General features: G+C 40.9%; 1 protein-coding gene and 1 long non-coding RNA gene across 7 annotated transcripts in view; one reads left to right on the top strand and one right to left on the bottom strand.

The window, feature by feature from the left end:
* The window catches only part of KIZ (kizuna centrosomal protein), a 205,321-nt gene extending 191,096 nt beyond the window's left edge, over positions 1-14,225 (top strand). For 5 of the 6 annotated variants that reach the window (XM_073557407.1, XM_073557406.1, XM_073557408.1 and 2 more), the window contains 2 exons: positions 3,560-3,630; positions 13,931-14,225. In XM_073557407.1, the coding sequence (XP_073413508.1) occupies positions 3,560-3,630; positions 13,931-14,034 (175 nt within the window). In that variant the 3' untranslated portion in view covers positions 14,035-14,225. The remainder of the gene's footprint in view (positions 1-3,559; positions 3,631-13,930) is intronic. The other variant, XM_073557411.1, reaches the window with a different exon arrangement.
* Positions 5,819-18,256, bottom strand: part of LOC141063398 (uncharacterized) — a 33,894-nt gene continuing 21,456 nt past the window's right edge. Inside the window, exons 2-3 of the long non-coding RNA XR_012224874.1 lie at positions 6,133-6,221; positions 5,819-6,001 (exon numbers count right to left, since the gene is read on the bottom strand). This is a non-coding gene — a long non-coding RNA (uncharacterized lncRNA). The remainder of the gene's footprint in view (positions 6,002-6,132; positions 6,222-18,256) is intronic.

Here is an 18,256-nt window from a genome sequence, read left to right as displayed (position 1 = left end):
GACCGGTGCAAAAGTATGGGCACCTCAACTTAAAAGTGACATTAATATTTCGTAGATCCTCCTTTTGCAAAAATAACAGCCTCTAGTCGCTTCCTGTAGCTATTAATGAATTCCTGGATCCTGGATGAAGGTATTTGTGACCATTCCTGTTTACAAAACAATTCCAGTTCATTTAATTTTGATGGTCGCCGAGCATGGACAGCCCGCTTTAAATCATCCCACAGATGTTCAATGATATTCAGGTCTGGGGACTGGGATGGCCATTCCAGAACATTGTAATTGTTCCTCTGCATGAATGCCTGAGTAGATTTGGAGCGGTGTTTTGGATCATTGTCTTGCTGAAATATCCATCCCCTGCGTAACTTCAACTTCATTACTGATTCTTGCACATTATTGTCAAGAATCTGCTGATACTGAGTTGAATCCATTCAACCCTCAACTTTAACAAGATTCCCGGAGCTGGCATTGGCCATACAGCCCCAAAGCATGATGGAACCGCCACCAAATTTTACTGTGGGTAGCAAGTGTTTTTCTTGGAATGCTGTGTTTTTTTAGCCTCCATGCATAACGCCTTTTTGTATGACCAAACAACTCAATCTTTGTTTCATCAGTCCACAGGACCTTCTTCCAAAATGTAACTGGCTTGTCCAAATGTGCTTTTGCATACCTCAGGCGACTCTGTTTGTGGCGTGCTTGCAGAAACGGCTTCTTTCGCATCACTCTCCCATACAGCTTCTCCTTGTGCAAAGTGCGCTGTATTGTTGACCGATGCACAGTGACACCATCTGCAGCAAGATGATGCTGCAGGTCTTTGGAGGTGGTCTGTGGATTGTCCTTGACTGTTCTCACCATTCTTCTTCTCTGCCTTTCTGATATTTTTCTTGGCCTGCCACTTCTGGGCTTAACAAGAACTGTACCTGTGTTCTTCCATTTCCTTACTATGTTCCTCACAATGGAAACTGACAGGTTAAATCTCTGAGACAACTTTTTGTATCCTTCCCCTGAAAAGCTATGTTGAATAATCTTGGTTTTCAGATCATTTGAGAGTTGTTTTGAGGAGCCCATGATGCCACTCTTCATAGGAGAATCAAATAGGAGAACTACTTGCAAGTGGCCACCTTAAATACCTTTTCTCATGATTTGATACACCTGGATATGAAGTTCAAAGCTCAATAAGGTTACAAAACCAATTTAGTGCTTCAGGAAGTCAGTAAAACGTAGTTAGGAGTGTTCAAATCAAGAAAATGATAAGGGTGCCCATACTTTTGCACCGGTCAAATTTTGTTTAAATGCAGATTGCACATTTTCTGTTAGTACAATAAACCTCATTTGAATCCAGAAATATAACTGAGTCCATCAGTTATTAGATATATGAAACTGAAATAGCTGTTGCATAAACCAAAATTGTTATAAAGAAAAAAGGTTAACATTAATAGGGGTGCCCAAACTTTAACATATGACTGTATAACCCCTTAAGGTACTGTCACACTTAGCGATGTACCAGCGATCCCGACCAGCGATATGACGCGGTCAGGATCGCTGGTACATCGCTAGTGAGCTGCCACACAGGCAGATCTCACCAGCGACATCGCTGGGGATGGGGGTCGCTACTTACCTGTCAGACGAGGCGATCCTGACGTCCTCCCGCCCACGTCCACGCGTCACTCGTTGTCACAGCAGGAAACTGACGACGAGAAACGGTCCAGGACGTTCTTGCGCGATCAGCGATAACCAGCGGGGGTGCCGGTCGTAGGTAAGTATCAGACATGGGGATATCGCTAGCAATATCGCTATAACATCATAAAAACCAGTGACGTTATAGCGGTATTGCTAGCGATATCGCTTAGTGTGACAGGCCCTTTAGTGACCATAGTAACCTAGCTAATTTTGACCTTAATGACCAAGCGAAATTTTACAATTCTCGATAGTGTCACTTTATGTGATAATAACAACTCTGGAATGCTTCCATGGATCCCACTGATTCTGAGATTGTTTGTTTTTTCATGATATATTGTACTTCATGATAGTGGTAAAATTTCTGCAATATGACTTGCGTTTATTTCTGAAAAAAACGGAAATTTGGCAAATATCACAGGTGCTCGAGTCCCTGCCATGCATGTTTCGTGGCTGTTAAACACCAAAAAAAGCCATGCAGGGCATTTGTGATACTCCGTGCATACCCTAGCACCTGACGCAAACTTGAGGAGCGAGCCACTTGCACTCAACATTAGCGGTCATGTCGTCATCCTTTTTTTGTTTTTTACTTTGGGAAAAAACCCAATTCTAAACCCAACCCTAACAAGGCAAGGGGCAGGGGACAGGGATTTGAAGCACCACTCCAGCGGTAAAATTACAAAAAAAAGGCTGGAGTGGTGCTTTAATGGGTAAAATTACAAGATACTGTTATACACTTATTTAAAATCTGTTCCCAAGAGCAAAGGGATTTTTAATGCTATTGTTTACAGCTTGTTGCCACAGTAGCATTATATTAGTGGTGGCTGGTCTCCTAGGGAGGAGCGCTGTGATTACAAGCTCTTTTCTACAGATGTAATCACTGCTTTGAAGCTGACCAGATGGCAGGATCTGGCCACCTTCAGTGCCCGAGCATTCGTCTGACGCTGCAGAGGCAAAATTGCCTCTGCTTGCAGCATCCGGGAGTGCACAATTCAGTCCAGCAGCGCAACGATGCCACTGGTTGAACTGTCAATCAGGAAGTTGGGTGGCAAGGTAGTGTGGCTACAGTGATCAGACATTTATCTATCCCCTTTATTTATCCCTGTACAAGTTCATTTGGTAATTTTATACCCATAATAGTTTATATAATGGCTGTTGACTAGTGATGAGCGAGTATACTCGTTGCTTGGGTGTCCTCCGAGTATTTTGGCCTGCTCTGAGATTTAGTTTTTGTCATCTCAGCTGCATGATTTGCGGCTTCTGGACAAGCTGAATACATTGTGGAATGCCTGTTTGTTAGGGAATTCCCACATGTCTCAGCTGCATGATTTGCGACTTGTAGACAGGCTGAATACAACGAAATCTAAAGCTCCGAGCACGCCAAAATACTCGGAGGTCACCCGAGCATGCTCGGAAAAACTCAAGCAACGAGTATGCTCGCTCATCAATACTGCTGACATGTCCGTTGATATTTTTGGACTTGCAAATGCAAGTATGGGCACAAATCATACAGCCCTTGGATGCCGTCTGTGTGTGTAGTCTGATTTTCATGTTTGGGATAGTGGAAGCTTGGAAAAAAAATCTTGGACACAAAAATAAAAATGAATCTCTGATGATAGATCAAAAACTGATGAAAATCAGACCTTATTTTTGTGTGCAAGAAAAATCACTGACTCCTGAAATGTATACTGATGGCTGTGGGACATGAAGATGCTGTGTAGGAAAGGAGCTTGGACCATTGTAAAGATAATGTACCGTATATTTTTTCCTCAATTTCATAATTTAACTTAAAATTGTGTTAGATGTAATTTTAGCTGAACTTCAGTGTATATTAACCATTATTTTAAAATGTGCACCCTGTTCTTTCTGTTATCTTTCTCTGCAGAAAAGAAAACGCTAGTACGGTGGCATCAGATCTGATGTTTTCCAAAGGACCAAATAATATCAAGTCTAAAGGTGAGTATTATACCCCATATCTGTACTTTAAAGAAACTGTACAGTTCCCGTCAAAATTATTCAAGCACCTTTGAGAATTGGGTTTATTAGTAAAATTGACAAAATGTATGTGGTTTGCAATAAACAATCAAATAAGAACAAAATGTCTCCAAAACTAATCTACAAGTGGTTTCTCCAAATTCAACACAAAATGTCAATTTACTGACCACCGCAGAGTCAGAATTATTTTTTCCCTGCTTAATAAGAGTCTTTAGTACTTAGTAAAGCGTCTCTATCTGTTATAACCTGCTGAAAATATGGGGCACAGTCAGACATCAGCCTTTTGCAGCGATCTTGGGGAATCTTAGCTGATTCCTCATGAGAAATAGCCTCCAGTTCACAAAAGGCCTGTCACACACAGCGATCTTGCTAGCGAGATCGCTGATTTTGTGACGCCACAGCGATCTCGTCAGCGAGATCGCTGTGTGTGACTGGGATCAGCGACCGGCCCCCCCGCCGGTTATCATCGTGCACTATCGAACTGGGCCGTTTTTTCATCGTTGCTCTTCCGCTGGCCAGCGCGCATCGCTGCATGTGGCAGCGGGAGCCAACGATCAGTGACGCTCCCAGCGCTCTAAGCAGGCTGGTCTCTAAGGTAAATATCGGGTTACTAAGCAGCGCGCGTCACTTAGTTACCCGATGTGTACCTTAGAAACCTGGCAGCTCACCGGCGATCATGTAGCGATGCACCAGCGATCCTAACAAGGTTGTATCGTTGTTGGGATCGCTGGTGCATCGTTTAGTGTGACGGGGCCTTAATAGTCTTGGGTTGCAGAAGAGTGGTCCAAAAAGTTAAAAAGGTAAACAAAAAAGTATACAAAGGCATTAATAGTAGTGAAAGCGTAGTTTCATTTACATGGAGAACCTCCTCTTATTGCCGCCGCTTGACTGATTCTGGAACGGTACACCTGTTTCTTTTGTGCTCCTCCATTCCAAAGTTATGCGCCTTGGAAGTAAATGTGCAAATTTTCCCATCGATCAACTGGCATTATACCTGTACATTCGACCTGAAGAAGAGGTCACTGAATGGACCTCGAAACGCGTTGTCTCTGTATGTACCATAAATAAAGTACTGATATTGGAACCTCTTTCTACAATCTACTGGATTTCTTCTATTTGATGGTTGAAATATAGCAGCGCGGGAATCTGGTGTTTTTCTCCCTTTTGGGATCTCCTCTTTGAGTAATGGAAGCAGCCACTGTCTGTCTACACTATCCTGCTGCAGCTTCATTGCATGTGACTGAGCGCATACAGTAGTTGTGGCTTTACACAACTATTGAGTTGTGAGTACCCTGCACAATTTAATTTATATTCATTATATCTGCACTGGTAAGGCCCTATGGGCGCGCTTTTGTGGTTTCTTTTATCTCTTTGGATGCAGGCGGTGTTTTATAGGCAAGCATTAGAGGAGAAAAAGCAAACACCCAACTGTTCTGTGGTAAACACCCAGGTTGAATGGAAAATTTATGGGGCCACAACTTTGTAACAGAGGATCTCAGAAGAATAGCTGTTTTAGTATTGGTGCAGTAGCACCAATTGGAAAAGGGATACATCTTAAATTATAAAATCCACTGAGAGGTCCTATTTAAAGGAACGCTAGCTATACTACCTGGATGTGTCAGAAAGTGTAAGCTGTCACAAGCGGCCAACAGATCACTGAGGAAACAGGTGGCCAAACATCCAAAAATGACTGCAAAAGACCTGCAGCCAGATTTGGTGGCAGCAAGCACTGAGATTTCAGTTTGCACACAGTTTCTGAGTTCATACGGCTCTACTAAATACCAGGCCAGTCACGTCTATACATTCCAGCTCCATATGTAGCTCTGGGTGCTCATTCGTGTAGTGAACAAGTGTAAGAGCTGCATGCTGTTGGCATGCATTAGTCTTGACCGAAAAATGGACCAGAATAATGCATGCAATGATTTATTTACCCTGCAGGCCATTGGTCTGTGTGGAAAATCGTCCATGTCCACTGGCTATAATGGGTTTGTGTGCTTTCCTTGTAAAGTCTGTGGCACACACGGAAAGCACACATGCATATGATATGCTCCTCTGAACAAGCCCTAAGGCTGAAGGTATCCATTAATAAATTTCAAGATGTACATCTCTACTGACCTAAACGCACAATAGGTTTTAATTTCCTTTTCTGTGGAGCAATAAAACAAAACTGGAACTTTTCTGGTTCTGGATCAGCAGAAGGCTGAGTATAAGCTGAAAAGGACACTCTGCCTACAGTGGAGCATGGCGGTAGGTTGATGATGCTTTCAGTGAAGCATAGTAGAGTCTCAGTGATGCTTTGGGGCTTCTGGGGCTGCTTTCTTCCTCTGGAAACCTACAACGAGTGGAGGACAAGATGGATTCAATCAAGTATCAGAAGACCCTACAAGAAAACGTCTTGACTTCTGTGAGGAAGCTGAAGATTGGGCATAATTGGACTTTCCAAAAGGACAATAACAAGCATACCTCACAGTCCACGATGACTTGGTTTCAGAAGAAGTTCTGGAAGATTCTGGAGTGGCGTCAGTCTCCTTCCTTGAACCTTATAAAAAAAACTTTTGATAGAATTTGAAGAAGGTGGTTTATTAGAAAGTTTGTAAATTTTTTAAATACAGTTATTCATCCCCATTGCAAATTAGGTTTGATTGTCACTGTATGTACCCGTCCATTTTTAATTGGCACTGTATTACTTGAAATTGCCAAATTTTATCCCTCGGTACATATTTTTCTTCAAGCTAGACTACTTATGTTTTCGACTTGCAGGGGGGATGCAAAGTGACACAAACATAGATGAAATATAAGACAGCGTGAACATATAAAAATATCAGCACATGGGCATTAACCTATTACAGCACCAGCAAAGTGGATGGTATTTTTTTTTACAAATCTTACAGACACAGTAAAACAATCTACACAGAATCTATCCTGTGGTACAGATTTTACATCCTCAGCATGTCGGCTTATGCTGCAGATTGTCACCACAGATAACCCACTTTGCACTGCATTAAGTAATGTAACTTCTCAGTTTACATTTTGTGTAGATGTATCCTAGAAATACACCATGGTTAAGAAATTACAAATCAGATTTGTAGTTCTGTCTATAAGGTAAAGAAGTGCATTGTTTTTCAGGTCCCTTTAAACTCGCAGTAGACATTATTTATTTATTTTATTATGCTTTGCTTATATAGCGCCATTAATTCCACAGTGCTTTACATACTTCATCATCACTGTCCCCAATGGAGATCACAATCTAAATTCCCTATCAGTATGTCTTTGGAGTGTGGGAGGAAACCCACGCAAACACGGGGAGAACATACAAGATGTTGTCCTTGGTGGGATATGAACCCAGGACCCCAGCGCTGCAGTGCTAACCACGGAGCCACCGTGCTTCCCTAACAAAAGTTTTTGTGATATCCCATCCATAGCAGATTTTCTGCACAAACATTCAGCGGAAAAAATGTGGCATTTATGCTATAAGGGAACATTACCTTTATTTTATATTTTTTTTCTGAATACAGAATATGTAAACTAAAGGTCAAAGAGAAAATAAAGTTATTCCTTCCATAAAAAATGTTTTTATGTTATTGCCTTTCCTTTCCTCCTAATACGCAACCTGAAAAATAAGAAAATGAGGGTATAGAACCATCACAGACTAATAAGTAGACACGCAATTAATACCCAACACTGGACCAAAAGCCTCATTAGAAGTAACTACTACAGAAACTAATAGTAATGGGTCCCAACGATGAGTATATGGTAACCTACAAACTACCCTTAAACCACAAAATACACTTTTATTACACTTATATTTTATATGTTAAACACAGCTGTAATTCCGTAACATTATAATAAACTCCCGTCTAGTGGTCACAGAGTACTGAGGTGACCGATGGGACGGAGTCCTGCGAATCAATTCTCCCATGTGTAATAAACACTTTTCTTGCCTATAGCTAATCTCTATAATAATATCAGTCCAAAAGGAAGGGGACCTTAGGTATAACACCCACCAAATGTCATGTCTGTGGAACTCATGACCACTTTGGTTACTGGGCAATGTGTGGCGAGGTCCTCTGGCATGGCATTTAGTAGGTGTTATACCTAATGTCCCCTTATTTGTGGACCTGTGTTTACACTGGTATTGTTATATTGGTTAGTTACAGCCGTACTAGGTGTTTATGTGGGCCTTATATTATGACCAATCTGCCCTATCTGGGCTTTTAATGGAGTGTTTTTAAAATCTTTTTTTGACAGCTGTTTGTAGAAGACTTTGCTGATAAAGTTAGATATCTTCTTATTATTGAGTTAAGGGGGTTTTACACATAGCGATATCGCTATAACATCACCGATTTTGTGACGTTACAGCGATATTGCTAGCGATATCGCTATGTGTGATACTTACCTCCGACCGGCTCCCCCGCTGTCCATCGCTGATCGCGCGAGAATGTCTGGCTCCATTTCTTGTCGTCAGCTTCCTGCTGTGACGACGAGCGACGCGTGGAGGCGGGTGGGAGGACGTCAGGATCGCTGTGTGTGAAAGGTGAGTATTGTGCGCTGCGTCGCTGCTGCATCGCTGTGAGGTCTGCCTGTGTGACAGCTCACTAGCGATCATTTAGCAATGCACCAGCGATCCTGACCAGGTCGGATCGCTGGTGCATGGCTAAATGTAAAGGGGCCTTTACAGTTGTTAACCCCTTTACCCCCGAGGGTGGTTTGCATGTTCATGACCGGGCCAGTTTTTCCAATTCTGACCACTGTCTCTTTATGAGGTAATAACTCTGGAACGCTTCCATGGATCCCGGTGATTCTGACATTACCTCGTGACATATTGTACTTCATGTTAGTGGTAAAATCTCTTTGCTATAACTTGCGTTTTTTTGTGGATAAAAAACCCGGAACTTTGGAGAAAATTTGACAATTTTCCAACTTTGAATTTTCATGCCTTTAAATCACAGAGATACGGCACACAAAATACTTAATAAGTAACATTTTCCACATGTTTAATTTACATCAGCACAATTTTGGAACCAAAATTTTTTTTTGTTAGGAAGCTATAAGGGATAAAAGTTGACCAGCGATTTCTCATTTTTACAACACCATCACATTTGAAGCCACTTTGAGGGGTCTATATGATAGAAAATACCCAAAAGTGACACCATTCTAAAAACTGCACCCCTCAAGGTGCTGAAAACCACATTCAAGAAGTTTATTAACCCTTCAGGTGCTTCACAGGAATTTTTTGAATGTTTAAAAAAAATTGGATGAAGTAATTTTTTTGTGAGAAAAGTTAAATGTTCTATTTTCATTTTACCAAGGGTAACAGGAGAAATTGGACCCCAAATGTTATTGTACAATTTGTCCTGAGTATGCTGATACCCCATATGTGGGGGTAAATCACTGTTTGGGCGCATGGCAGAGCTCGGAAGGGAAGGAGCGCCGTTTGACTTTTTCAACACAGAATTGGATGGACGCCATATGTCGTCTTTGGAGAGCCACTGATGTGTCTGAACAGTTGAAATCTCCCAACACACCCCTAACCCTTTTTTTGTAATTTTATTATTTTTCCCTAACTAAGGGGGTGATAACTGGGGGTTTGATTTACTATTTATAGCGAGATTTTATGTTTGGCAGCTTACATACGCTAAAAGATGCTTTTTATTGCAAAAAATAGTTTTTGCATTACCACATTTTGAGAGCTATAATTTTTCCATATTTTGACCCATAGAGTCCTGTGAAGTCTTATTTTTTGCAGGACAAGTTGACGTTTTTATTGGTACCATTTTCGGGCACATTACAATTTTTGATCGCTTTTTATTCCGATTTTTGGGACGCAGAATGAACAAAAAACAGCTTTTCATGAATTTCTTTTGGGGGGCGTTTACACCGTTCCGCGTGCGGTAAAATTGATAAAGCAGTTTTATTCTTCGGGTCAGTATGATTGCAGTGATACCTCATTTATATCCTTTTTTATGTTTTGGTGCTTTTATATAATAAAAGCAATTTTATATAAAAAGTAATTATTTTTGCATCGCTTTATTCTGCGAGCTATAACTTTATTTTTTTGCTGATGCTGTATGGCGGCTCATTTTTTCTGAGACAAGATGACATTTTCAGTGGTACCATATTTATATCCGTCTTTTTGATTGCGTGTTACTCAAATTTTTGTTCGTGGTATGATGATAAAGCATTGTTTTTTGCCTTTTTTTTTTTGAAGGGGTTCACTAAGGGAGCTAACTAATGGGACAGTTTTATAGGGTGGGTCATTACGGACGCGGCGATACTAAATATGTGTACTTTTATTGTTTTCGGTTTTTTTATTTACATAAAGAAATGAATTTATTGGGGAATATTTTTTTTTCTTTAGGAATGTTTTAAAATTTGTTTTTACACCTGATAATTTTTTATTTTTACTTTATATAGTAATGTCCCACCCTGGGACAATGTAATAAAGTCAGATTGCTGATCTGACACTTTGCACTGCGTCAGATCAGCGATCTGATAGGCAATGTAGGAGGCTTCTCAGTGTCTGCTCTCAGCAGGCACTGAGAAGCCACCTCCCTGCAGGACCCGGTAGGACCCCGCGGCCATCTTGGATCCGGGGGCCTGCAGGGAGGAGACCCTCGGAACAACGCGATCACATTGCGTTGTTCTGAGGGTCTCAGGAAAGCACGCAGGGAGCCCCCTCCCTGCGCGATGCTTCCCTATGCCCCGGAACACTGCGATCATGTTTGATCGCAGTGTGCCAAGGGTTAATGTGCCGGGAGTGGTCTGTGACCGCTCCTGGCACATAGTGCCGGGAGTGGTCTGTGACCGCTCCTGGCACATAGTGCCGGGTGTCAGCTGTGATAATCCCCCCGTGAGCACAGCTGATCACTATGACGTACTATCCCGTCCATGGGCATTAAGGCCCAGGGCACATGGACGGAATAGTACATCAAATGTCGGGAAGGGGTTAATTTAATGCAAGAGACTGTAATTTGTGGGTTAGTAAAAAATGTCTTGTTTTGCCAATTTTCCACCAAAAGGACTAACTTGTCTTAATTACTTTTTAAAAGTCACCTGGTTTTTGCCACCTATTTTAAGAGCAGTATAATGTAGAGACAGAGACCCTGATTTCAGCGATGTGTCACTTACTGGGTTGCTTGCTGTAGTTTTGATCAAATCACTGTTTTATCAGCATGAGATTAACCCTAGAGGACTAGTAAACCTGCGCCATATAGTCCTCCATATTAATGAGCTCTGTATAACCCTGCCCTCACCACTGATTGGCAGCTTTTTGTATACACTGTATATGGAAAGAAAGCTGCCAATCAGTGGTGTGGGGGCAGAGTATTCAGAGAACTGCTAGATCTGCGTCAAATAAAACAGGGATTTTATCAAAATGACAGCTAGTAGCCCAGTGAATGATACATTGCTGAAATCGGCATATTTCCCCTACATTATGCTGCTCTCAGACAGATGGCAAAAGCCTGGTATTATCTTGTATGTTTATCCTCCAGAGCTTGGTACTGTCCTTAGATGTTGAAATTTTATTTGTAAGTCCTCTACAAGATGAATTTAAAAGAAAATGACCCATCACTTCTCTCTCTGTGATACTCCACTAGTGAGGCCCCATTTACAGGTCTATGTTTCAGTTTTGTGTTTTATTCCTGTTTTTCAAAGGTAGGTCTGATCAAAATCGCCTATTCAAGTCAAAAAGGTTCATGAGAAAACTGATAGCACGCGGATGACATCTGTTCAGCACCATACGCGTACACCTACAAAAAAAGAAATGCTGTTTGGTATTTGATGATGAAGATATGAGCGGTCATTTTGTATTTATAGGTTTTTTTTGCCTCTAATAAAAATTTGTACTGAAGGCGATCAATAGTGAAAAAAATAACATATCAGGTATGCTCATGAGGTTGACACCCCGTCGCTTCCCAGCAGGACACTCTGGTACTCTTCGTTGGGAACTGATGTCACAATATCCTGTTTTTCAATCATTTAGCCGCTGCAAATGTATCTGAAACATTACTCACTATTTCTTTTCCTTGACTATTTCGAGTTGACTCCAGCAGCATGAGGCTGACACACATGACTCCGCACTGAATCAGTAGCCTCATCTGTCATGTGCCATATTTCTGGAATCATGGCTTCCATCTCTGAGCCAGGACAGCAGAAGTATGGCTATGGCACATGATTGTTGCAGCTACTGATTTGCTGCAGTGGTCCTATTCCAGCCACATGGAGAGCCAGGGAAAAGAATTGGTGAGTAGTGTTCTATTAATTGTTATAACATCCACAGCTGGTTTTTTTTGTTTTTGTTTTTTTTTACAAACTAAAACGTAAAGCGCTTAAATTTGATAATTATTAAAATAATACTCATTATCAGGTATTTTCCTGTCCCTTACTGGTACCACGTGATTCCAACTTTCCATGGAGCATAAGCGTTTTCTTTATCCATTCCAAGAGCCTCTATGTAAAGCTGAACAAACACATTAGCTTCATCTCAACCAAACTATATTAAAGGGACCGTCCACTACTCTGACAATACCTTCTTATATAGTATATTCCCCAATGTAAATAGAAATACTATAAAAATAACACATACTTGCCTCCTGTAGTGGTACCTATACATTGATATTGGTGATGGATCTCCTCCCAGGGCTCCTGTGACATTGTTATGCTACGTGAGCCCTGCAGCCAATTATCAGGTGCTGCAGGTGCTATTGAGCTGTTGTGCTCTCACTTATTTTGGACAAACCTCAGATGTCTAGTAGAGATGTGAGCCTCGCAGCCCATTAGTGGTCTCAGATTGGAGCTGCGGGGCTCACATGTCTTCTGGACATCTGACATTGCTGGCAAGTCACTTGCATGGGAGGTGGGTATAAGGTATTTTTGTTTTACACAGGGCAATATAGTATTTAAGAAGGGGTTGGCCAAGTACTCAACAACAATTTAAGTTGACAGCTAATTCTCCCGTCTCACCTTTACACGAGGACGATTGGCTTAACCGAGCATTCTTTCTCTATGAAAGAGCTGCTGCCAGAATCATCTGGCAGTGACTTACTGTATCTCCCCACTGAACAAAAAGATTGGGCCAGTGATTTCCAATCATCTGATTCTTGCTTATGTTGGGGGATTGTTTCGTGCTCACATATACATTTGATAGTCTGGTCCTACCAAAATCGATAGGTTTGGATGACTTTTGTCTAATTTGTAAGAGGGGCCTTGAATCTCATAGGAATGGATAGAGAGACTGATGTTGTCTTCACACATAAATGCCTGTACGTGACTTGGTACACTACAATGGAGCTGATTAATAGTTGTGGCAATTTTCTTTCCATGTGTTTTCTCACCTCGTGTACATTACAAATTGAGGAAACAATTAAAATTTTTCCTAGATTGTTTCTTTAAATCTAGAAATTGCCTTAATGCTGAACCATACATAAGGCCAACAATTGGTTGGTAAGTAGGTGGCTTTTCCAAGCATTTCCCTTGCTTTATTATCTCCATCATTAGCAGGCTTTGTCCTATTCAGAACAGTGTCTGCTTCTAATTAAGCTTTTTATGGGCTGTAATGTGACGCCGGCTCTTTGTTATCTACGTTATTTTGCGGCAACAATAAGTCATACGTCTAAAATGTAGTAAATGTAATAGAGAAAACAATGACAACGTCCTAACCTGCAACTCTGCTTTGTGTATGCCGGAGAGCCTCGAGTATATAATGTTCTATTTTATTACTTCTGAACACTGTCTGTCCCTGAATTCCTTTCTGCGCGTGATCCTCACATTTCTGCTCACACCTTCACTTTCCTAGGATTTAAAATAGTTCCCCCGACACAATAAATATCAAATGTCTGTCATCAGTCTCCAAGGGTAGTAACGTTTCATGTTATCCTGCCTTAATTGTAAGGGGCACATTTCCTTTGTTACCGACTCAGTCGTATTCTGTGTAATCTCAGTGGGATAATAGTACAGCTATTTGAGTGACACGCTCCCTTGCATTGTGTTCAGCCGTTTCCTAGTTATTTTCCAATTCTTACAAGTGTGACCTTACAACACTATCATTTTGCTTTTGGGAAGCAAGGTAATTCATAGCCTGTCTAGGTGATAAGATGCTGCAAGGAATCTAGGTATTTGCTGTATTTTCTCAGGTTTTCTAGTGCCTTATTAAACATGACTGACACAAAGCCTTAGTTTTCTATATGTTTATGCATTTATACCCACAAGTATTGTTCATTGTTGTGTTACATTGTTATTCCGTTTTATGTCTTTTGTGCAGCTTTTTGGGGGGAATCGGACGACAGCAGCTCTGATATTGAAGCCATTCTAAGACCTCAAGCAAATCACATTGTGGGTGATGACTTTGATGACTTCTTCGATTAAGACAGAACTCTGTGAATGAACATTTTATGTTTGATAGATTTGTTTTTGCCTTCTTCTTAGGCTACATTATTTACTTGGTCAGTGTTATTACTGTGTTGCTGATTTGCTTAAAGAGGATTTTTATATTGAGCTAGACACACAATGTATTAGTGGCTGTATAGCGCAATAAAATGTTGTTTTTTCTTCTTTTACTTTCACCTCTCATTGCGAAGATATTAGAAATCAGTATTTGACATCTAACTAGCTAAATTTAGTTATGTTTAAGTGAGTGTTATCAGAGTTTTTACTGGGGGTGTGTGCTTCTTCCCTCTGTATGATTCTAACCAATCATAAGCAGGCAGCAACACACCTGAGAAACTACACACCCCACAATAGCTTAGAACAGGTTTCTCAGTGTGTGAGATGAAATTTTGCAGTTACTATTTTACTCTGAAATGGACACACGATTTAAAATTTGTCGACAGGTCCTTCTTAAATGTGCAGCATGTGCTGTAATACCAGACTCGGCTCAAGGACAAGAGTGGCTCTGTTTCTGGAGGAAAAAAATACTTATTATTTTTTGTTATTCTGAAAGCCTGTTGAAGTTGGTTATAGACATGGAATAACAGTGGGTAGAATCCACCATTTTTTAATAATAATAATAATAATAATCTTTATTTATATAGCGCCAACATATTCTGCAGCGCTTTACAGTTTAACATTTGACCATTTGACTTTTCTGTGGGAACCGCCAGGCCATTGACATGTTGCTAGTCAAACAGCTATCTTGCGTTTCTCATTCATTAACTTGCAGACTAATTATTGCATTGAGAGAGAAGTGGAAGATAATGACAGTTCTGCAAAATATCAAGCAAGGACATATGTATATCAGTGGAATGTATAGGACAGACCACACCATATCAGTTTCATACAGGCATTGCAGACAAAACTAGCTACATTCAGGCTTCAGTGATTTTTTCAGTTTCATCAGTGTTTTGGATCTGAGTGTCGGTGTTTGGTCAGTTTTTACCATCAAGGTTTCATCAGTGATGTTCACGCATGAAAAAAAAATTATTACATTGTTAATTATGATAACCACATAATCTGCCGGAGCAGGATAAAGTGACTGGGTGACAAGATAAAAATTAAAATAGACTTTATTATTTATACAAGTTAAGAACAAATGTGTCTAAAAAGACAGGGGTAATAAAAACCTCCAAAAAGTGGGAAGTACACAGCATCAAGAAATGAGCAATTGCCTGCATGAAAAAAATGAAATGCTTAAGGAAGGAAGCTACCGCGAAACGCGCGTAGGGGCGCGTGCCTGCACATGGACACTAGCACTGGTAAGGAGTGTCCACTTTGATTTGCTGATCTCCCTCTTTCTCCCCTTTCTTCTGGCTATGTTATGGTCAACACTATGGGGTATAATACCATGGGATACTTTATGGAAATAAATTAATGGGAGAAAGTGGTCACACTGTGTCCCCCGTTTTTCGGGTCTATTTGCACTGTCAATATGTATACTTTAGGACAGCTGTGTGGTATCATAATATTTTATTTAGATGACCCTACCTGTGTGTTGTGTTCATGAGGCAGCACGTTTTTCTATACTGGTGCATTCTGACCCTTGTCAAATAGCTCTGTATTTGTGATTCACTGTAATATTTGTGACTGTTGTCTGTTTTTCAATATTTGTACCTTTAAAATCATTTTTTAAATTGACATTTATGGACTTCAGCATTATGGTTTATATGCTTCATTTCTTTTTTGTGTTTTGAATAACCATATCAGGGCTAGTCTTTTGCAGGATGAATCGTAGTTTTGAATGATGCCATTCATTTTTCAATACAATGTACCATAAAATGGGGAATAAAATTAAAACTAAACTGAAATGAGGGAAAAAATGCAATTCAGCCACCGGCGCCATTTTGCTGTAGTTAATATTTTATTGTAAAGACCACAAGATAAACGGCGCAAGCACTGTATTTAAAGCGGAAAGCAGGTCACTGAAAGTTCAGTGATCTGTTATTTAAGCCCACAAGGATTAAGATGAGGCCAGAGAGCACCAAATAAAGCCCTGCTCCCAGGAGGCCACCCCGGAGCACGAGAAACTTCAAACAACAACCACAAGACGGATTTCTTCATCCCAGGTATCATTTTGATCAGTATAACAGCACAAACTTGACACTCTGTGTAGGTTACTGAGCAAAATCCTGGTGACTGGTTCCCTTTAAAGCTGCGTTCATGCATTGTGTTTTTTTGGCTTCAACCTTGACTAAATGCACAGTTCTGTCATAAAAGATCCAGTGTTTTGCTGTAATTTTGCAAAATTGCAGCAGAACTGTTTTTCTATTGGTTTCTTGAGATTGCAGAACCATGGATGCAATGTGTGAGCACAGTCTTTCCCATCGCCAAGATCCTATCCCAATATGTAATGGGTGTAATAATATTAGCAAATACCTCCAATTAAAAATATAGTATAGTTTTTTTATTTGCTGTGTCTCTTTCTTCACGTTTATTGTGAGCCCTCGCGGGCAGAGTCCTCTCTCCTCCTGTACCAGTCGTGACTTGTATGGTTTAAGATTACTATACTTGTTTTTTTATTATGTATACCCCTCCTCACATGTAAAGCGCCATGGAATAAATGGCGTTATAATAAATGATAATATTTAGGCATTGCAGGACCTTAAGTATCCATAGTTACGTCCACTGATAAAGTGAGTTAGTTAGCTAGTTGTCGTAACCATGGATACCTAAGGTCCTGCAATGCCTGCTTTTGAGGAAAGGCATGGAATCAAAAAAACTATACTACATTTCGAACTGGAGGTATTAGCTAATATTATAATTATACCTACTACATATTGGGATAGGATCTTAGAGATGGGAATACCCCCTTAAGGCAAGAAGTGATTGCACACAAGTCTTTTTGATTAATCCTTTTCCAAAAGTCACTGTAGTGTCCACTTTTAAGTGATGTTCAAACAAATGTAGTTTTGGGCCGTCGGCTACCCATATATCAAACAGATTGCACAAGTTCTGATGCTAGTGCACATGGGCTGATTTTCACTGTGGTCAAAGATCCATGTGGAAAAAAAAAATCACATCAAGTAGACTAGGACATGTAAATAGTAGGCAGCTCCTGCACCAATCCACTATACACACATAGGGCATCACGTCCACAATTTGTGGATGCGACCGGTCTGCAGAATTCATTGGTCATCTGAATTCACACAGCAGCGATGCACAGACCGTGCTCGGATCCCAATACCTACCAGACCAACGGGACTTCGGACCCGTACATTTGGTTATAAGGCACTAAGTTCAAGTCCGGGTTCCTTATGCTCAGGCCAGGTGTTGCGATCAGAGCACAGTCCGTGCTTCATAGACTAGTGAATGTGGTTTTAGAATAGGGAAAAAGCAGCTGCTATTAACTGCTGCTATTTGGTCATGGTTTAAAAAGCAATTGATTTTGCAGACAACAGCTGTTTCATCCTCAAAACCACACGGCCGATTGTGATGAGTGCACTGTTTTGCGAGTAAAACATCTGTTCCCCTGCAAAATCAAGTGATCATCTGATGACCAGCAGCTTCTGGTCGCTGCGGATTTTAGCCTTGTGCCTGCACCACAGCTGTTCTGTTTGGTTTTTAAGGATAATCTTTTGTCTTACCTTTTTGTAAGTACTGGTAAAACCAATGTAGGATTGTATTGCATACTTAGGCTGGAGTCACACTACTGTACAATACGGCCGAGTGCTACGGGATAAAACATCACATAGCACTCAACCCCATGTTACCCTATGGGGAAATCCAAATCAGAGTATTTTCTCTCTGTCGCATTCAGCATGTTTAAGTCTCAGCTCTCTTGCACCCATATAAGTCTATGGGTGTGAGTGACAGCAATCAGATATCATCCGTGTGTGGGGTACGCTATACGCCGACGCTGGCCGTGGAAGAGATGGAGAAATTAAGTTCTTCCCCTCCTCTGCAGCTGTGCACCGATCCTCTGTGCGAGAGGATCGGATCACAGAGCACTGACACTCAGCTCCCGCTCACAACAGAGCAGGAGCCGAGGGTCACTAGCATCTCGCATCGGATGTGATACGCTGCTGTGACTCCAGTCTTATTCATATTATCATATTGTCCTGATCTCTGGTAGTGCCTAAGTCCTTGACAGATCTGAAAATAATGTTGACCCTACACAGGTTAAAAAGTCAACTTCATAAATTCAGCGATTTCATAA

The sequence above is a fragment of the Dendrobates tinctorius genome, unplaced genomic scaffold, assembly GCF_039654945.1.
Source record: "Dendrobates tinctorius isolate UK_male_01 unplaced genomic scaffold, ASM3965494v1 ptg000250l, whole genome shotgun sequence".
Taxonomy (NCBI): Eukaryota; Metazoa; Chordata; class Amphibia; order Anura; family Dendrobatidae; genus Dendrobates; species Dendrobates tinctorius.
The sequence above is the reverse complement of the archived record's forward strand: the minus strand, read 5'-3'. Positions and strand labels throughout refer to the sequence as shown.